The sequence below is a fragment of the Halichoeres trimaculatus genome, unplaced genomic scaffold (genome assembly GCF_033239565.1).
Source record: "Halichoeres trimaculatus isolate MK-OKI-2021-1 unplaced genomic scaffold, fHalTri1.1 fHalTri1_scaffold_19, whole genome shotgun sequence".
Lineage (NCBI taxonomy): Eukaryota > Metazoa > Chordata > Actinopteri > Labriformes > Labridae > Halichoeres > Halichoeres trimaculatus.
In genome coordinates, this window is record NW_027437197.1 from 26,138,277 (window position 1) to 26,156,061 (window position 17,785).

General features: G+C 38.1%; 3 protein-coding genes across 3 annotated transcripts; 2 read left to right on the top strand and 1 right to left on the bottom strand.

Annotated features, from left to right (window-relative positions):
- Nucleotides 1-227: 227 nt before the first annotated feature.
- Nucleotides 228-1,166, bottom strand: LOC141807962 (olfactory receptor 2K2-like). The gene has a single exon (XM_074694173.1). The coding sequence runs from the start codon at nucleotides 1,164-1,166 to the stop codon at nucleotides 228-230; it is 939 nt and encodes a 312-aa protein (XP_074550274.1).
- A 7,338-nt stretch (nucleotides 1,167-8,504) lies between these two features.
- LOC141808685 (olfactory receptor 6N2-like) lies at nucleotides 8,505-9,446 on the top strand. Its single transcript, XM_074695360.1, has one exon. The coding sequence runs from the start codon at nucleotides 8,505-8,507 to the stop codon at nucleotides 9,444-9,446; it is 942 nt and encodes a 313-aa protein (XP_074551461.1).
- Nucleotides 9,447-15,925: 6,479 nt separating this feature from the next.
- Nucleotides 15,926-16,858, top strand: LOC141808661 (olfactory receptor 51L1-like). Its single transcript, XM_074695334.1, has one exon. The coding sequence runs from the start codon at nucleotides 15,926-15,928 to the stop codon at nucleotides 16,856-16,858; it is 933 nt and encodes a 310-aa protein (XP_074551435.1).
- The last annotated feature ends 927 nt before the right edge of the window (nucleotides 16,859-17,785 follow it).

A 17,785-nucleotide genomic window follows, 5' to 3' on the forward strand; every position in this document is an offset into this window, starting at 1 on the left:
TCATATCAATGAAAATAAAAGACACGGCATGGTCACTGTCTCTGAACATTGTGCCAAACTTATTAGAAGCCTTCAGCATTATTTTGTGCCACCATTTACACATATGACTGTTTCTTCTCTTGGTGAATCTAAGGATCAATTAAAAGTGTTAGTTCGGAGTAACTGAAACCATAAATGTTGTCTTCATTAAGTTGAGCTAACCCATCTTACCCTGAACACTTGCAAAACTAAAAAAGTAAATGTTTTCTATGAAAAAGAATTTTCTTGCAAGATTGCCTTATTTTTGGAAGCTTAAATCCATACATGAAGGGGGTCATGATTGGCTGGCAAACAAGGATATACACGGATAAGATAATACGCACTTTATCTGGTACCTGAGCAATTTGGAGCCTGGAATCAGTGAAATGGAACATACAGCCAACGAACAGGTTTGACACAGAGACGATTTGAGGAGTACAGGTGTTTATCGCCTTCTTCTTGTTTTCCTTAGAGGTGTTTAGACAAACTGACAGAATCTTCATGTAAGACACCGAAATGAGACAAAATGGAATAAAGATAGTCACGAAAGCAAAAAACAGGTCAGATAAGTTATGAAGAACTGAAAATGAACATGCAAGTTTTATCACTAAGTGGTGGTCACAAAACACTTTGTTGATGGCATTGCCACAAAATTTCAAATCAATAATGAATGAAAATGAGATCATAAAACAAATAACTGAATACATCCATATGACCAGAATGATCATTATCAATCTGCCTGTGTTCATTATAACATTGTAGCACAAAGGATAACAGATTGAAACATGCCTGTCGTAGGCCATGGCTGCTAAACTGCAAAACTCAACAGATGCAGATGTGTAGATACAACACATCTGAAGGAAACACCACGACAGGCTCACTTCATGGGTATCTAACAACATTTGTGAGAGCAGCAGAGGATACAGTGATGTGCTTCCAACTATCTCATTCACAGATAAATTACATAATAATATATACATTGGTTCATGCAACTTTCTGTCAACGTAGATAACAATAATAAGAACTGTGTTGGCTGCACATATTGAAAGGTACCACAGCAATGTTATGCTGAAGTACAGATATTTTATCTCGCCAATGTTGCCATAAGCAGTCAGCACAAATGAAAAGTCCTTAGTTGTGTTCTCCATTTCTTCCCTGTGTGATTTGATGTCAAGCAAAGCGGTTAGTTAGCACACATACTCACTGTAAGCGTTGTCTTCCCTCAGACTGATTCCTTACCTACAGTTTGATAATGTCTGAATCTTTAGCAGACAAACTACTTCTTCTGTCTTGGCTGGTTAAAAATAAAGAAAGAGCTGGGGACACAACATATAAAGGACAAAGGCAACACATTTGTTTTCAATCTATTTTCAAAAATGTGATGAATTTGATGAATTCAAGCAACTTTGCAGCCATCATTAGATCCTACAATTAAGAGTGGAACAGTACACACATTTCACCCTACCCCACTGAATTCAGTTTCAAATGCTCAAATGTAAAGACCAACAATCACGAACAATACATAATCAAGAATCAAAATTAATGTATCATAGATTGAACCTGACAGGACCAATATGAAAGTCCGTAGAAGGCTGCTGTTACTAAGTGGTCATGTCCATTAAGGCACCCAAGACCTTAATTATAGAGTACATCTCACTAGCATTTCCTGTTGCTAGGTTACCAAAGTTGTCTCATGGCACTTCAGCTGTTCAGTGTTTCAGTTTTAATGTTTTTTTTTTTTTTTTTTTTATTTTATTTTATGCTCACAACTATGAGTTAAGGTTGCATACATAATTAGAGCCTGAGCCCAAGAATCAGGGCGAAGGCCCTCTTGAAACCTTAAAGATTATTATCTTATATCTTTACATTTTGGTTTCTGTTACTCCTTCTGAGTAAAAATTACATTAGGGAGGAGAATGGATAGGAAGTGTGTTACTTAACAACACTTACTGCTTTATTAATGTTCATGTGAACTGTGATAGTGACGTCAATTTAGTCTGCGCTCAAGTGATTCAACTTGACCCCAATTATACATTTTCAAAGGATTATTTAGTTTATCTATAAATAAAATAATCAATATTAAATCTAAAAACCTGTTGGTAAGAAGACAGGTGGTCCTGAGGCCCCTCTCAAGTTTGCTGGGTGTGAAGGTCACTACAATAACAAAGTCGTAACACTAAGGGCTCTAATTTTGTGGTGCAGCACAGGGGGTGCAAGCCTGGCGCACCCTGCGCAGTGTTAATTTCGTGCTGCGCACTGCCGTACGCTGCCAATTTGACAATTTGGTAGACCGTCTGCGCAGAGATGGGTGTGACTGCACGCCAGGGGGAGGTGTCAGCAGATTCATGTTGGCGCAGTGACAATTTCGTGCCAAAAAAGTGCGCTGAAAGCTCGCCGGCTCCAACCTGGTCTATCCTCGGCGCAAAGCAGAGCGCACCCTCCACAGCTGTAATTTGGTGACAGGCGCACATGTGCGCACATGTCACCAAAGCCTCAGAGGCAGGTTTCCAGAGTGTCAGGCACATTTTAATGCAATAAACAATCACAGTAATCACTATTTAATGTAACCGTCTGAACCAGCATATACATTTGTATCTATATTAACTGTCCCGTCACATCTGATGTCAGATTAAAGCCGTTTGTCATAATGGAAAGTTAACCTGACGGCAGCTGGAAGTTTGATGCACATCTTACAATTAAACAATTAACAGCCTTAACATCTGATACTGAGTATATATCTGGTTCTCTCATTTCATTTAATTCAAAGAAAAGAGGGAGAGAAAAGACAAAGAAAAAAGAGACAAAATAAATGTGTGTCACTCAGGATTTACCCGTGATTTCCCATATTTCTCTGTTTTAGTCTTTATTTTTAACGTGATCTAAAAAGATGGAGTACATTATTGTAAGGAGGATGAGACGGAGACACCGGGAGGATATACAGTATATCACCAAAGGTTCTGCTATTTGGCTCCTATTAATGACAAAGGAACAGATTAAATCTGTCCCGGGAGCTGGCCCACACGGCGCTTTGTGTCCTCTGATGCGCCCCCCTGTCCATTCTCTTGCTGCAGGGACAGCGGCTCTCACCGTCTCCGCTATCAGGTCTTTCCAGACACTGTTCCCGCGGTGCTGGGGATCACTCAGACCAACCAGACGCTGCATGCCGCAGGGCATTTAAAGGAGAGAAGAGGCGCTCATTTGATTGGTGAAAACAGCGCTCGGCTGTGTTAAACCCACTCACGGCTTTTCTCCTCCCTCTCTGCCATTTGTGCGGAGGGAGGCATGGACACACAGCTCTGCGCTCCTCTGCACCTGGACTGCGCCTCTCTTGGCACTGCAGGAAACTTGCAAAGTGCGCTGGTCACGCCCTGTCCGCACGGCGAAGGCCGGCGCAGGGCAGGTGCGCCTGCGCTTGCGCCTGGTCTACGAAATTAGAGCCCCAAGGGGTTAGTGGGACACACTGGCATTAGAGGGCACAAGATTGCACACTGAAAGTTGCTGTTCATTATAATAATAACAATAATGATAATAATAATAATAATAATAATAATAATGAATTTTATTTATAATGCACTTTGGGGCAGTGTCCTTAGCCAAGTGGGCTATCATATGTTCTGCCAATGAGCTACAGACCCATTCACAAGACAAGCTCCAAGTCAGTGCATTGTAGAGTCAGAACTGTATGCTGATTATAAACAGGACTGTGCTTCTATGGTTTCCAAAAAGTATGTCAAATTTCCTTTTGACAGAGCACACAAAAGTTTTTGTGCTTTGAACTTGTCCACCTCAAATGGCTCAGGCCCAGTGAAGTTATTTCTGCATCATGTTGCAGTGCGTCCTCTTTGCATAAGACAGATTTGACATCAAATGGGGATACTGCAAATGGATTCACAGGCAATGCTTTTTAAGTGATTCTGAGCCCATACTGTGATTTACACCACGGAGTCTTGTCTGTTTTCAGAGCAGGGCTCCCCGAGGACCCTCCAGCCCACCAGTTTTGTGCCTTGTCCCTGTTGTTTAGAGATTCCTCCAGGCTCTGTTAGTCTCTAAATGGTTTAAAAAACTGTACATGGTAAAATTCCATGTGACAGCACTGGTACTAACAACCCTACCACATGTCCCTCAGCCACTTCCTGATGTAAAAGAAAATGATGCAGAGTCTGTAGTAGGGTACTAGAAGAAGACAAGGGGCAGATCAAGAGCAAAAGGCCGGTCTGGGCTAGAACTCATAATAGTAAGAAGAATACTGATCCTGGAACAAATAGGCAGACAGATGTTATGTCTTCTTTTATATATTTTTTTGTTCTGGACCTGAATTTTTTTTGTATGCAGGTTAGCTGACTTGCCTAAACTGCTGTGTTTGACCTTTCCTTTACTGTCCTTAGTAAATTCTGTCCTCACTCTCCCTGTTCATCCAGCAGTGCAATAGATGATTGTGACACCATCTCTTCACATCCCCCTGCTTCTGGACAAACCCTCACCTTCCAACTTTTCTGTCCTGATTTAAGTGTCAACTCTTAACATCTAAGTTTTTTCAGAGACTGTCAAAAATATGGAGGTAGTCTCCGTGACATCACATGTCCGTTCCTGTTACAGTGAAATGAAGCCAATTGTCACATACATCCATATTGGATATGACGTGGGCTTTGAGCTTCCTCTCCAACAGCTACAGAGCGCCAGTCACGTGAGCTGAGCTGTGTCTCTGATTGGACAACCTCATGATCCTAATATATTTCTGAACTGATAACTTGAAAAAGAATCCACTTTGTACTTTCTGTGCTGATTCGCAAAATTAGATCAGCCGACTAGTTTCAGACTGAAGCTGTTTTTATGAACCAGGAAGTAAATATGTTCTAAAACAGTAAAAGTCTGTTCCTTGGCTGGGTGTGTATGTGGTTTCTGGTCTTTCTGCAGCCAGCCTCAAGCTGATCCTCGATGAACAGCAACTTTTAGTGCTTCTACATAAGACTTCATTTTTCTAAACTAGATGTTGCCCCTTGGGTAAAGCACAACACTGCCTCTTTGAAATATTACCAGAATCAAAGTTCCACACACTATTGAGCCGAGATTTGGTCTAAAGAAAGGGGTTAATGTAACATGACAGTACCTTTCATTTCTCTTTTCAAAACGAACTCTTTAGGGCTTTTTTTAGACTTGCAAATCTCCAACCCCCAGAGCCTAAAAAAGTCTTAAACAACTGGAAAAAGTATGAGTAATTCTCGTAAGCAGACTGAACTGGATTTGTAAAATCAAACCATTGTCTCTTTGTATACATCACTGTTGTAAAAAGTTTTAGAAAATATAAAGCATACTTATAGAGGAAATTAAACTTGGTATTTTTGGGGGTACATTAATGTTGTTGTGCAACCATAGGCAAAGTGTGTATTTATCTGGGGGTTTAGGAGGCTATCTAATGTATCCCGTTGGTACAGAAATGATCACCTTGTTGTTGAAGAAGAAAACATTCACTGATGTAAGTCCCTTCCATGATGCAATGTCACAGAGTTACTAAAGTAGAAAGTAAACATGATGATTAAGCCTCTGGGTCCTTGGTCCAGTTGGTCTGTATCCCCAGGACAAAAATCATTCGGTGATGTAACGCTCTGGGACTCATGGCAACTCTCACTTCATTAAGGAGCCACTAAAGTACAGGCCAAGGAAAAACAGAATACAGACCTTTGAGGATCAAATAATCTACTTTGGATTTCTCAATTTTGCTTTACTTCAAAATGACTGGTCATTAAGAAATGTAAAAAAAGTGAAAAGTTGCAGTTCTTCCAAATTCTGCATGTGGTTGGCTGCAGAAAGACTGGAAATCAAAGAAAATCAGGGACACAGATGATATCAATTGTGAAACAGCCTGGTTCAATAAAAAAAGAAGAAAATAATAAAAAAGAAAAAGATCATTTCTGTCTGCACACACAGTGCCAGGCGTGATTATTTATATATCCTGTTATTTCTAAAGTTGTGAAAATTGTAAGTTTTGCTGACTGGCCCTTCTGTCTGGTGGTCACTTCACCAAGAGGAACTGAGAGGTCCAAGAAAATAACAAACATAACACTGGTAAAACTTACTTGTTGAGTACACATCCTTGCAAAACAAACTCCCCTCTACAACTCTCTGAATGTCTGATGAAGGGCAACAGCCTGACATTTGACTTGTGGTAATATACCTTTGAACTTGCATTGGAGAAACCTCTGATGTGAAGACTTTTCTACTTGATTCATCTTTTCTTCATCCACTGTTTTTGCCCATCCATACCCATGAAGTCCAAGAGCCCCACCTGAAGCAACACGAGAAACAGCAGTTACACCTTATATCAAGGGTCTCAAACTTCATAACCAGCATCTGAAACGAAGCAAAAAATAGACATTTGGCCAAAGTCCTCAAAATGTCGTTTCATCAACCCCAGAGTGTTTCAGGAGAGGACACAAATGAAAGGACAGGTCCGGACTTTATCCATCTTGTCCCCTTGGGAAAATTTGTTGCGGACTCAGTGTTGGCACCATACTGCCTTTGTAGATAGTAATAAATAAAGAACACATCAATATATCCACACAATGGCCCCTGCACAATTACACTTCCACACATTGCATGATTCCCATATTGCACGAACCCGCTGGCGTAAAAGAAGAAAAAGGTAAAACAAGTCCACACACAAGGATACCACTGCACACTCCCTACAGCCTCCTGCCCCAGATGAAGTGTCCCTTTCCTGGTTAACACTGAGAAATATTTGGTAATTTCATTGAAGTGGGTATAAGAAGAGTTTTTGAATTTACATTTGGGGACTCTGGACCTCCTGGCAGAAAGCAGGAAGTGGTACTCAGCGTACAGGATGTGTGATGGGTCCAGGAGACCCTCTCTACCTGTCTGAGTACAGTCTGCTCATAGATGGTCTGGAGGGAGAGTTTACCAGTCCTCCCCATCATCACCTTCATGGCAGACTGTACGTCTGGTACAGGCGTTAGCTGGAGCTTAGGCCCCATTTCCCAAAGCAGTCCAGTTTATTTCATGGTGGGCGACGTTTGGCCATATGCTGATAGCTGCGTCAGTACTGTAACAGAGTGACGTCATAGCAGCGCGACACAGTGTACCTCACTAATGAATTCAACAAAGAAGAAAATGCGACGTAGTAAACAAAGAACAACAATGGAAGACATCTAGCAACTCATCTTATTTGTGATTGGCATGTGGGTCTTTGTTGCAAAGAACAATCAAGCTTTGTTCCAAAGAAGGCTGTGTGCAGCAGCCACAGTCACATGGTAAGTGACCATTCTTTCTACCAATCAATGGTCTGCAGTGTTCCTTCTGGGATCAGATCCGTTTAGTCTGGCACCCCAACAGAAGGGTCCCAAAAAGTGGGTCTCTGTAATTTGGGGATATGTCCCGGGACTAGTCAGTGGAAACTCCACAAAATGTGTGAACAGAACTGAACCACTTGGTGGACACAGGGCTTTGAATTTTGACTGTGCAGAGAGAGTACTAAACCATGCCAACATCCCATACCAGATAAGGGTCTCCAAGAACCGCCTGATAAAGTACAAACATTTTTTAGCTCACACCAAACAGTCTTGGTCAGCGTTAGTCTTTGCTGTAAATGAGAACACACATACACATTCCAACCAAAAGGTTATGGAAAAGAACAGAAAATACTTTATTATCCCAAAGGGAAATTCAGGAGTCACAGCAGCTTTTAAGAAAAGGAGAGTAAGAAAGTTTACAGTGCAAAAACATTCAGGTAAATACCCCAAAACCTACAGGACGTAACCTGCTTGATTTCCTGACTGTGTATCAACAGTGGAGTATGGTCCCCCGCTGAACAGTCAGATCTTCAGGTTATACTGAGGGTTTCAATTGCCCCCCCCCTACAGAACAAATATGGCCCAGCTATTTTTGAAAGGAGTGCTCTCAGATGTCTGGCAGCCTTGCAAGCATTAGAAAAGAAAAGACAGATATGTCTGTAAAAGAGTTCATGATGAGAGGAGCAGTTGTTCCTTCATTTCCTTCTTTTTTATTGGGGACCACCAGAAGTGGCTCCTTTATGATAAGATTGGAAGCTCAGCAACTCTCAGATAACCTGGATTTGAGACCCTTGGTATAGACCCTCCTCAGTTAGAGAGAATCTTTCACACTGGAACAGTTCAAGTAGTCTTGATTCTTTTACTCAATGTAAAGTTTTTTCTACAGTGAATTAAAGGCATCTGTCACACCTGTTGACTCTTTTGTGATCAGCAATATGCCATGTATTATGATAAAGATAGGACACACCAATGCATCCTCTTCTTTGGTCTGCCTCTGAGTGATGCAATTGTCATGGGGAGGGGATGTGCTATAAATCTTATGTGCATTGCAAACAGCCTCTGATCATCAGTGGGAAACAAACAGGACATGTTTTTGACTTTCCACGCACACTTTTCTTTTACATTCTGTCTTTTCAGCACTGTTTGGACTTTTGATATTCATGTTTGAAAAGCTGAGCAAAAATGACTAATGAATCCAATGTAGTTCTGTTTACACTGTCTGCCTTCAGTGCCACTGCCAACTACAGAGGCATACTTTTCTTTTTCTCTATACTGTGTTATGGAACCATTTTAGTGGTAAATGTGTGTCTTATTTTAACCATAGTTTTAGATCCAAACCTTCATGAGCCCATGTACATTTTAGTGTGTAATTTGTGCATCAATGCACTATATGGTACTGCAGCTTTTTATCCTAAATTCAGTTTTGATCTCCTGTCTGATACTCAGGTGATTTCATATGTTGGATGCTTTTTGCAAATATATGTAATATACACGTATGCAACAATTGATTTCTCTGTTTTAGCTCTGATGTCCTATGACAGATATGTGGCCATATGTCGACCACTGGAGTATCACTTGGTAATGTCTGTGAGACGGACTGCGATGCTGGTAGGTGTGGCCTGGTTTGTTCCTCTGCTCTGTGAGATCATGGTGCTGGGTTTAACAGCCCAGCTGAAATTATGTGGCTCCCACATACAGAAAGTCTACTGTGAGAACTGGTCAGTTGTTAAACTTGCTTGTGGTTCAACAACAGGAAACAGCATAGTGGGATTAATTATCATTGCATTTTACTGTGGTCATGTTGTATTCATTGTGTGTTCGTATGTTCCGGTGGTAAAATCAGCTCTGAAATCTAAAGAGAGCAGGAAGAAGTTTTCACAAACATGTGTACCACATTTACTGTGTTTGCTCAATGTCGCAGCTGCTTTACTTTTTGACGTGATGTACTCCAGGTACGGATCAGCTTCTGTCCCTCAGAGTGTGAAAAACTTCATGGCTGTACAGTTCATCATGATGCCCCCTGTTCTGAACCCCATTATTTATGGACTAATCCTTACAAAAATTCGACACAGAATGGCAACCTTGTGTGTGATGGCAGGAAAGAATCTTAAGTTACGGGCTTAATGTGTGGTTGATATCATCAGTGTGTTTTCTAATCAAGAAATACTTTACTGACATTATTAAGTGTGATACAACAGTTTCTGTGATCAAACCTGAAAATTTCAATATGAAACATTAGGGTTTACAGTGATTACTGAAGTCATACAGTTAAATGCATAAGGCAAAACATGATTTCATCCTCTTCTGAGAGCTTTGATGCATGTAAGTTTAATGGATTGATTCAGTGAGATGCCTGGGGGGGGTAACAAACAGAGAAATGCAGAAAGGTACACAAGCCAAACTAGCACTGTTGATTTTTTTTTTCCTTAAAGGAAAAAAAAATGTTTCAACAGAACTGATTCTGCTTCCAAACAAGCTTTAAATCTGTTCCACTGAAGTCTTGATTCTTTTTATGTTCATTGCAAATTGTAAATACCTTACTGCCAAAGATGTTAGTTTTAATACCTTTTCTTGCCAATACTCTTTACTTTGTTTCAAGGCACTTTCTTGTATTTAAGATAATGATAATAGGCGTATGGTGTTGTTGTCTTCATTTGTAAGAGACCAGAAGCAGTTTAAGGGCTTTCTTCAGTGAGACATGCGTGTACAGAAATGGTGCAGTTTATAGATATAAATCTGATTCTTATATCTGGCATTGTTTCTGATACCAACTCAAACAGTAAGATCAGATTGGTGATAATAGCGGATCCATAGGACAGATCTATTCATCTTAGTTCTAAACTACAATTATAGAACTTTTTTTTTTCGATCTATTTTTTTATTTTATTTTATTTTATTTTATTTTTTACAGTGTATGCTCTTCAGTGTTCATCAGCACGTCTGTGCATTTGTGTTTGGTAGAGCTAAAAAAGCATGAATAAGTAGTGCAGCTCAGCAGTTAAGAGGTATTTCAATGTTAATTCCTCATTTTCACTAATGAGGTTAATAGTAAAACTGTAATTCCTGTTACTATTGGAAATTTACTCAAATAACATTTACACATTTATAATCACTAAAAATAATAATAATGTCAGCAATTTATGATATCATTTTTTTTATATCAAGGGAAAGTTAAATAAAAAAAAATTGCTAAGATCATTCACACATAAAGATAATAGAATGGGTGTTGGAGCCCATTTTGACCTTAATATGAATGATCTTTGCAATAATTTGTTAGATGCTTTCTATCATTTTTATGCAGCTAACACAGGAATTTATTGTTTTGCATTACCTACTGTGCAAGCTTAAATCTTTTACATTCAACCTTCTTTGTTCAGGCCTGACTGCAAAGGCTGAAGCTGGTTTTGAACACAAGTAAAACGAGGGTCAGGCTGTTTTCCAGGGCTACTGTGCTTTCAAATTATTGTGCTCCTCTCATGGAGCCAGGAAACACCTTGTGCCAGCAACCTGTCTTCCATTATGTGATTATGGTGATGTGCTGTAGATGCATGCACTACTCACATGTTTATGTTCACTGGATGCTTTTCACTGTGCTTTGAGGTTCTGAATCTGAGGATCCGACACTGCCCTGTCTGTCAGAAAACCCACTAATTGGCTGAAACTCCACGATGGACACTTCCTTATGAGCAAAACGGTTCTTGGCTCAAAAGTCTTGTTTAATCACACTTATACTTACATTTTAACATTGTTATTATTATTATTGATTTGTATTTACTCATTTGTTTGTCTCAAAACTTCTCCTCACCAACACATATTATTATTTAATAGTTTTATAACCAAGCTTTTAAAGCTGTTAAAAGTGAATTCCAATAGAAGATTTTCCACTTTACTATTTTTGAAGTTTAATATTTATGTAATGAGTACATACAGGGCAGATGTCTCATTTGCTTTGAGCATTCATTTGCATGAGGGTTATTTCAGGGAATATTTATGACTGATAAGACTTGGTCTAATGTGTGTAAAAATGGACTCAATTAAGCTAAATAAATGCAAACTTCTCCAAAAATTATGCACTTGATTTGTGTTTCTTTTAAAAAAAATATATTAAGTTAAGCCTTAGGTTAACAGTTTTGCAACTGGTTCTATTGTTTGCATATATTGTAAAATGTTTATGAATTGTATCATGAACGACATACAAATTTATTCTAATTACTGTCAACTAGTGAACATTTATGTGGCTGAAGTGTTTGGAAATGATTGCCAAACAATAACAATTTTCAGTGTTTATATATATATCACCAATCCACACATCACTGACCAACTGTTTGAGAAATTCAGTGTGTTTCTCAAGGACATTTAGGCATGTGACTACAGGAGCTGGAATTGAACCCTCAACCTTGTGATTGAGAGGCTACTACTCTACCACTGAGCCACATTATAAAAATGACAGTAAGTCTTAAGCTGTACTTGTGCCCCAAAACTGCATTATAAGGGTTCCTGCACCATTTTGATCATATTCAGGCACCACTTCAGCTGATACTCTGGATTTATTCCTTAGTCCTGTTCAACATGGAAAAGTGTAGGGAACTCATTGAGGAGGAAAAAGCTTGAGTTCAAGCTTTAGTATATATGTGAATTGTTATTATTTTTTTAATTAATTAATTAACTTATTTATTTCGGTCAATTTGACAATAGAGAAATTAAAATAAATACGGAAGAAAGAAAAACACAAAAGCAAAGCAAACAGAAATAATCGAATCATCAAAACAGGGACTGACTAAGCTGAAGCAGAGCTTATGTCGCCTACCCTTATCTCGTAAAAGTAAAAAAAAAAAAAAAAAAAAAAAAAAAAAAAAAAATTATATATATATATATATATATATATATATATATATATATATATATATATATATATATATATATATATATATATACTATCTTTTTCATTTGTACACAGAAACAATATAATACGTTCAATATGAGTACCTAAATAGATTAGTTTAGTTTACATCTATATACACATACATACATCTATATAATATACATATTTATATATAAAAATATTAAAATTAGACTTATGCATAAATATGTACACAAGGTCAATGTAATACATTCAGTGTGAGCTGGACATGCTATAAATATATAATTTTCGATTACATCGATAACATCTATATACACATATATACATCTATACAAACATATAAACAAACATATATACAAACATACATATGAATCTATACATATACACTCTTGTATTCCCAGATATATACTCTATACTCAGACAATCAGTATGAGATAAGTATAATTATTTGAAGGCAATTAGATATTAGGAATAAATAGATATATACGCTTAATATGAGCTAGACAAAGTTACAACCACTTTAGTGCTATTTATATGATTTAGATGAATAGTGGAATATTTTTGTAATTATGAAACATATTACTGTATAGATTAAGTATATAGATTAAATATATTAATATATCAGTATAGTGTTCATAGTTCAGTTCTTACATATATATATATATATATATATATATATATATATATATATATATATATATATATATATATATATGAATAAATACATACATTTCTATGAAAATACATTCACGTTATATATACAGGTAGACATGTAAGCATATATGTATATAATAAATAATTAAATGTATCACTGTGTACTTTTATCTTTTTATATACACTCACTATGGGCTAAACAGTATTAATACATATGCACCCTTCAAATCTAATTCATAAGGGAGTATTGCATCATCAAGGTATTTTTATAAAGTTTTTTTACACTGGCTAATGTTGTAGAGGTTTTTATATTTGCAGCACGACTATTCCACAAATTCACTCCCTTGACAGATGGACAGTGACTTTTGCTAGTTTTTCTAACTTGAAAAAAATTGTTCCCCTTAGGTTATAGCAGCTGTCCCTCATTTTAAACTGCCTCTGAACACTATGGGCTCTGATTTCATAGACCAGGCCTTCGCTGTGCGGACAGGGCGTGACCGTCGCACTTTGCAAGATTCCTGCAGTGCCGTGAGAGGCGCAGTCAAGGCGCAGAGGAGCGCAGAGCTGTGCGTCCACGCCTCCCTCCGCGCAAATGGCAGAGAGGGAGGAGAAAAGCCATGAGTGGGTTTAACACAGCCGAGCGCTGTTTTCACCAATCAATTGAGAGCCTCTCCTCGCCTTTAAATGCCCTGCGGCTGAGGCGCAGCGACTGATTGGTCTGACTGATCTACAGCACCACGGAGAGTGCTGGTAGCGGAGACGGTCAGAGCCTCTGTGCCTGCAGCAGGACAATGGACAGCGGGGCGCATCGGAGGACACGACGCGCATCATCGTGTGGGCCAGCTCCCGGGACAGATTTAATCTGTTCCTTTGTCATTAATAGGAGAACAAAATGAAGAGACAGTTACACAGCTGGCTTATCCATTCAGAATACTTTTGATCCACCTGCACTCCTGGTTTGTCATCGCCAAATCGCAGAACCTTTGGTGATATACTGTATACTCTCCCAGTGTCTCCACCTCATCCTCCTTATAATAATGTACTCCATCTTTTTAGATCACGTTAAAAATAAAGACTAAAACAGAGAAATATGGAAAATCACGGGTAAATCCTGAGTGACATACATTTATTTTGTCTCTTTTTTCTTCGTCTTTTCTCTCCCTCTTTTCTTTGAATTAAATGAAATGAGAGAACCAGATATACTCAGTATATCAGATGTTAAGGCTGTTTATTGTTTAATTGTAAGATGTGCATCAAACTTCCAGCTGCCGTCAGGTTAACTTTCCATTATGACAAACGGCTTTAATCTGACATCAGATGTGACGGGACAGTTAATATAGATATAAATGTATATGCTGGTTCAGACAGTTACATTAAATAGTGATTGCTGTGATTGTTTACTGCATTAAAATGTGCCTGACACTCTGGAAACCTGCCTCTGAGGCTTTGTTGACATGTGCGCACATGTGCGCCTGTCACCAAATTACAGCTGTGGAGGGTGCGCTCCGCTTTGCGCTGAGGATAGACCAGGTTGGAGCTGGCGAGCTTTCAGCGCACTTTTTTGGCATGAAATTGTCACTGCGCCAACATGAATCTGCTGACACCTCCCCCTGGTGCGCAGTCACACCCATCTCTGTGCAGACGGTCTTCCAAATTGTCAAATTGGCAGTGTACGGTGGTGCGCAGCACGAAATTAGCACTGCGCAGGGTGCGCCAGGCTTGCGCCCCCCTGTGTGCCACGAAATTAGAGCCCTATACGGTAGATCCCCATTTCTAACTTTATACATCATTTGAACATATAATCTAGTGGACGAAACACGTCTGTGCGCTGCAGGACGGAGAGATACATAAGATCGTTCCTCCCTGCAGCCACCAGAGTCTTCAATTCTTTAATATTTGGAAGATGAGCTACAAACCAAATGAATTTCCTTTCTGGGATTAATAAAGTATTTTTTATCTTTATTTTATTATCTACTAAGTTATTAAATTTAAGAATGTTATGTTTAATAGATAGTGAGTTAGTGGGCTCTAGATAAGGTTTTTTGCTTATGATACAAATAGCCTTTTGTTTTTCAAACATTTGTTCTCAAAGCTTTTTTAAAAGATGATTTTTCTGCTCCCTTACATTATTGAAGCTGGCAGCTTGATTTAATTTGTTTTGGTAAAAGGAAGGCTCAGTTTAAATGAGTATTATACTTTTGCAGGTGCCTGTTCCTTTACCAATTCATGCAATTGTCATTTGTCTAAGCTATAAATATGTTATTGTACTGTGGCTGAATCTGTCTTTTAAACAAACACAAATCAAAGATTACATTTACCTTGCAGTTATATCAGTAATAAAAAAAATATTTGAGTACATTTGAATGGGTATTATTAAGATTCTTTTTGTGGGAAAGTAACAGTCTGAAAATTTCACCCAATATTTTTATTTCCATTTCAGTGGTGCGAGGGTTGGAGACCTGTGACCAAATTGTTAAACAAATTCTGAGGTGCCTGCTTGGGAGCCAAAACATAAACTATAGGGCCCTCTTGGCCGGTTAACACAGCTCAGCACCTGCTTCAGTGGAAACAACGTGCTGTATATGCCTTTATCTCTGTACACCTCTGCCCTTCAACAAGTCTGTACATGCCCCAGCTGTGAATGATCAGGAAGTGCCAAGCCACTATATGAAAACAGTACATTGACTTTCCAACACAATATTTTTATTTAACAACAGTTTTAACAAATGGAGTCGTTGAAGATTTCCAGTGTTAGCTTTTTAGATTAGCTAAGTTTCCTGTTGTGGTAATGACAGAGGTGTCGTAAATCTCCAGAGTAAAAACAGTGTGATGACATGCTTAGAGTCAGGCATCATGAGGCTTTAACTCCTCCCTGTTTCAGCTCTCCTAGTGTTTTTAGCTGAGAGTAAAATAAGAACACACCTTAGAATCATTTCAGTCAAGTTTGGTAAGTATCCTAGACCACTTTATGTTTTTTCTCTATGACACTGAAAGCTTTGTTATATCAGATAGTGTTAATGTTAGCAGTTTGCCTCACGGTTAGACCAAAGGAAAAGATTTTCTTGGCACTGGCTTGTTTAATGTTGGGATGGAGAACAGCACTGATGTCTTTTACTTTAACCTCACCATGTTCACAGACATTGGACAGTATCGCTACCTAGCTTTTGCTTTTTGTTTTTTCCTGTATGTCTTCATTGTCTATGCTAATCTTGTTATAATAATTGTGATATATCGTGAAAGAACACTACATGAGCCCATGTTTATGTTTGTTGCTTTATTATCAGTGAATTCCTTGTACGGCTCCACTGGTTTGTTTCCAAGACTCCTAATAGACCTCCTGTCTGTTAGTCATCTAATCTCCCGTGCTGCTTGTTTCACTCAGATCTATATGATTTACTCATATGCTTGTAATGAAATGACTACTCTCGGCGTCATGGCCTATGACAGGTATGTTGCTGTGTGCAAACCTCTACATTACCACAGATGGATGACCCCTAAAACTGTTTTGAAGTTAGCACTGTTTGCTTGGCTTTATCCAGCCTCTGGTATCATAGTATTACTTTTATTATCAACCAGGCTTCCTCTGTGTGGTAACAAGATACATAAAGTGTTTTGTGCCAACTGGAATGTTGTAAAATTGTCATGTGTTAACACTGATGTCAACAATGCTTATGGATTTATGTGGACTTCAGCAACAGTTTTCCTTCCCCTTTCTTTTGTTCTGTTTACCTACGCCAATATCCTAGCAGTTTGCGTGAAAAGCTCTGATGAATTCAAAGTGAAAGTATTGCACAGCTGTCTGCCACACATAGTCTCATTTGTGATTTATGCCATCACTGGATTTTGTGATATTGCCATTAGTAGATATGACATTAAAGAGATAAATCCATTTGTGGCTATTATTCTTTCACTTGAGTTTGTTGTAATTCCACCAGTACTGAACCCCCTCATATATGGTCTTAAATTACCTGGAATTAGGAAGCACATTGTACAGATGGTATCACTCCAGAAAAGACTTTGAAAGATGAGGATCATTTCCACATAGCTGCATCACAGGATGTGCTTTTACCATGATTGTCTAAACAGAAACTACTGGAACACTGAAGTCTACAGATATTGTGTCTTGCAACAGGCTCCCACAACATTTGAATAGATCATGCAAAATTTCAAGTACAGTAAGTCATTAAAACAAAAGTGCAATGTGCTGTAAAAAACAAACTGTGGATTCTTGTTGAAAACTTTTTTTTTTCTGATTTTTTTCTTCCTTTCCTTTCTACTTTTTTTTAAGGGATATGTGTTGAATGAAATAAATTTCTAAATTGCAAATTTAAGATTGTGTTCTGGTCATAAGTTGGAGTTGGAGTACACAGTACATTCACAGCAAATTCAGGCCTTGTGAATAAACTCCCTGAGAGTCAAATTCAGCTCAGTTTGAGTGCACATGTGAGACCATTGAATGAACTCTAAGCTTTGGTTAAAGATTCTCTTTCCCAGGAGTTGATCTTTCAACTATTAACAGTAGTTAGTCTTTTTGGTGTTAAAATGCTTCTCCCTTTACTGTAAAATTAAGATAAGATAAGATAAGATAAGATATACTTTATTGATATACTTTATTGATTACTTTATTTGTTTATTTATTATATATAAATTAACTCTTGTCTTTAGTCAAAGCTCATCTCAACTTTTTCTCAATCTTAAAAATCAACACTTAAATTCTGTAACTTTTGTGTAACTTTACTCTCTTATGATGTATTCAAAACAAAAATGAGTCTAATAAAAAATGAAGACTAAAAACACCAAATAAACCTCAGTGCATTTAGTTAATGATCAAATCCATACTTTCCACTGTGTGCTTTCTTCAAACAGTAATCACTTTCATCTATTTTCCAATAAAAACATTTCCCCAGAAAATAAGTGTTTATAAAGAAAGATGATTTCTTAACTTAAC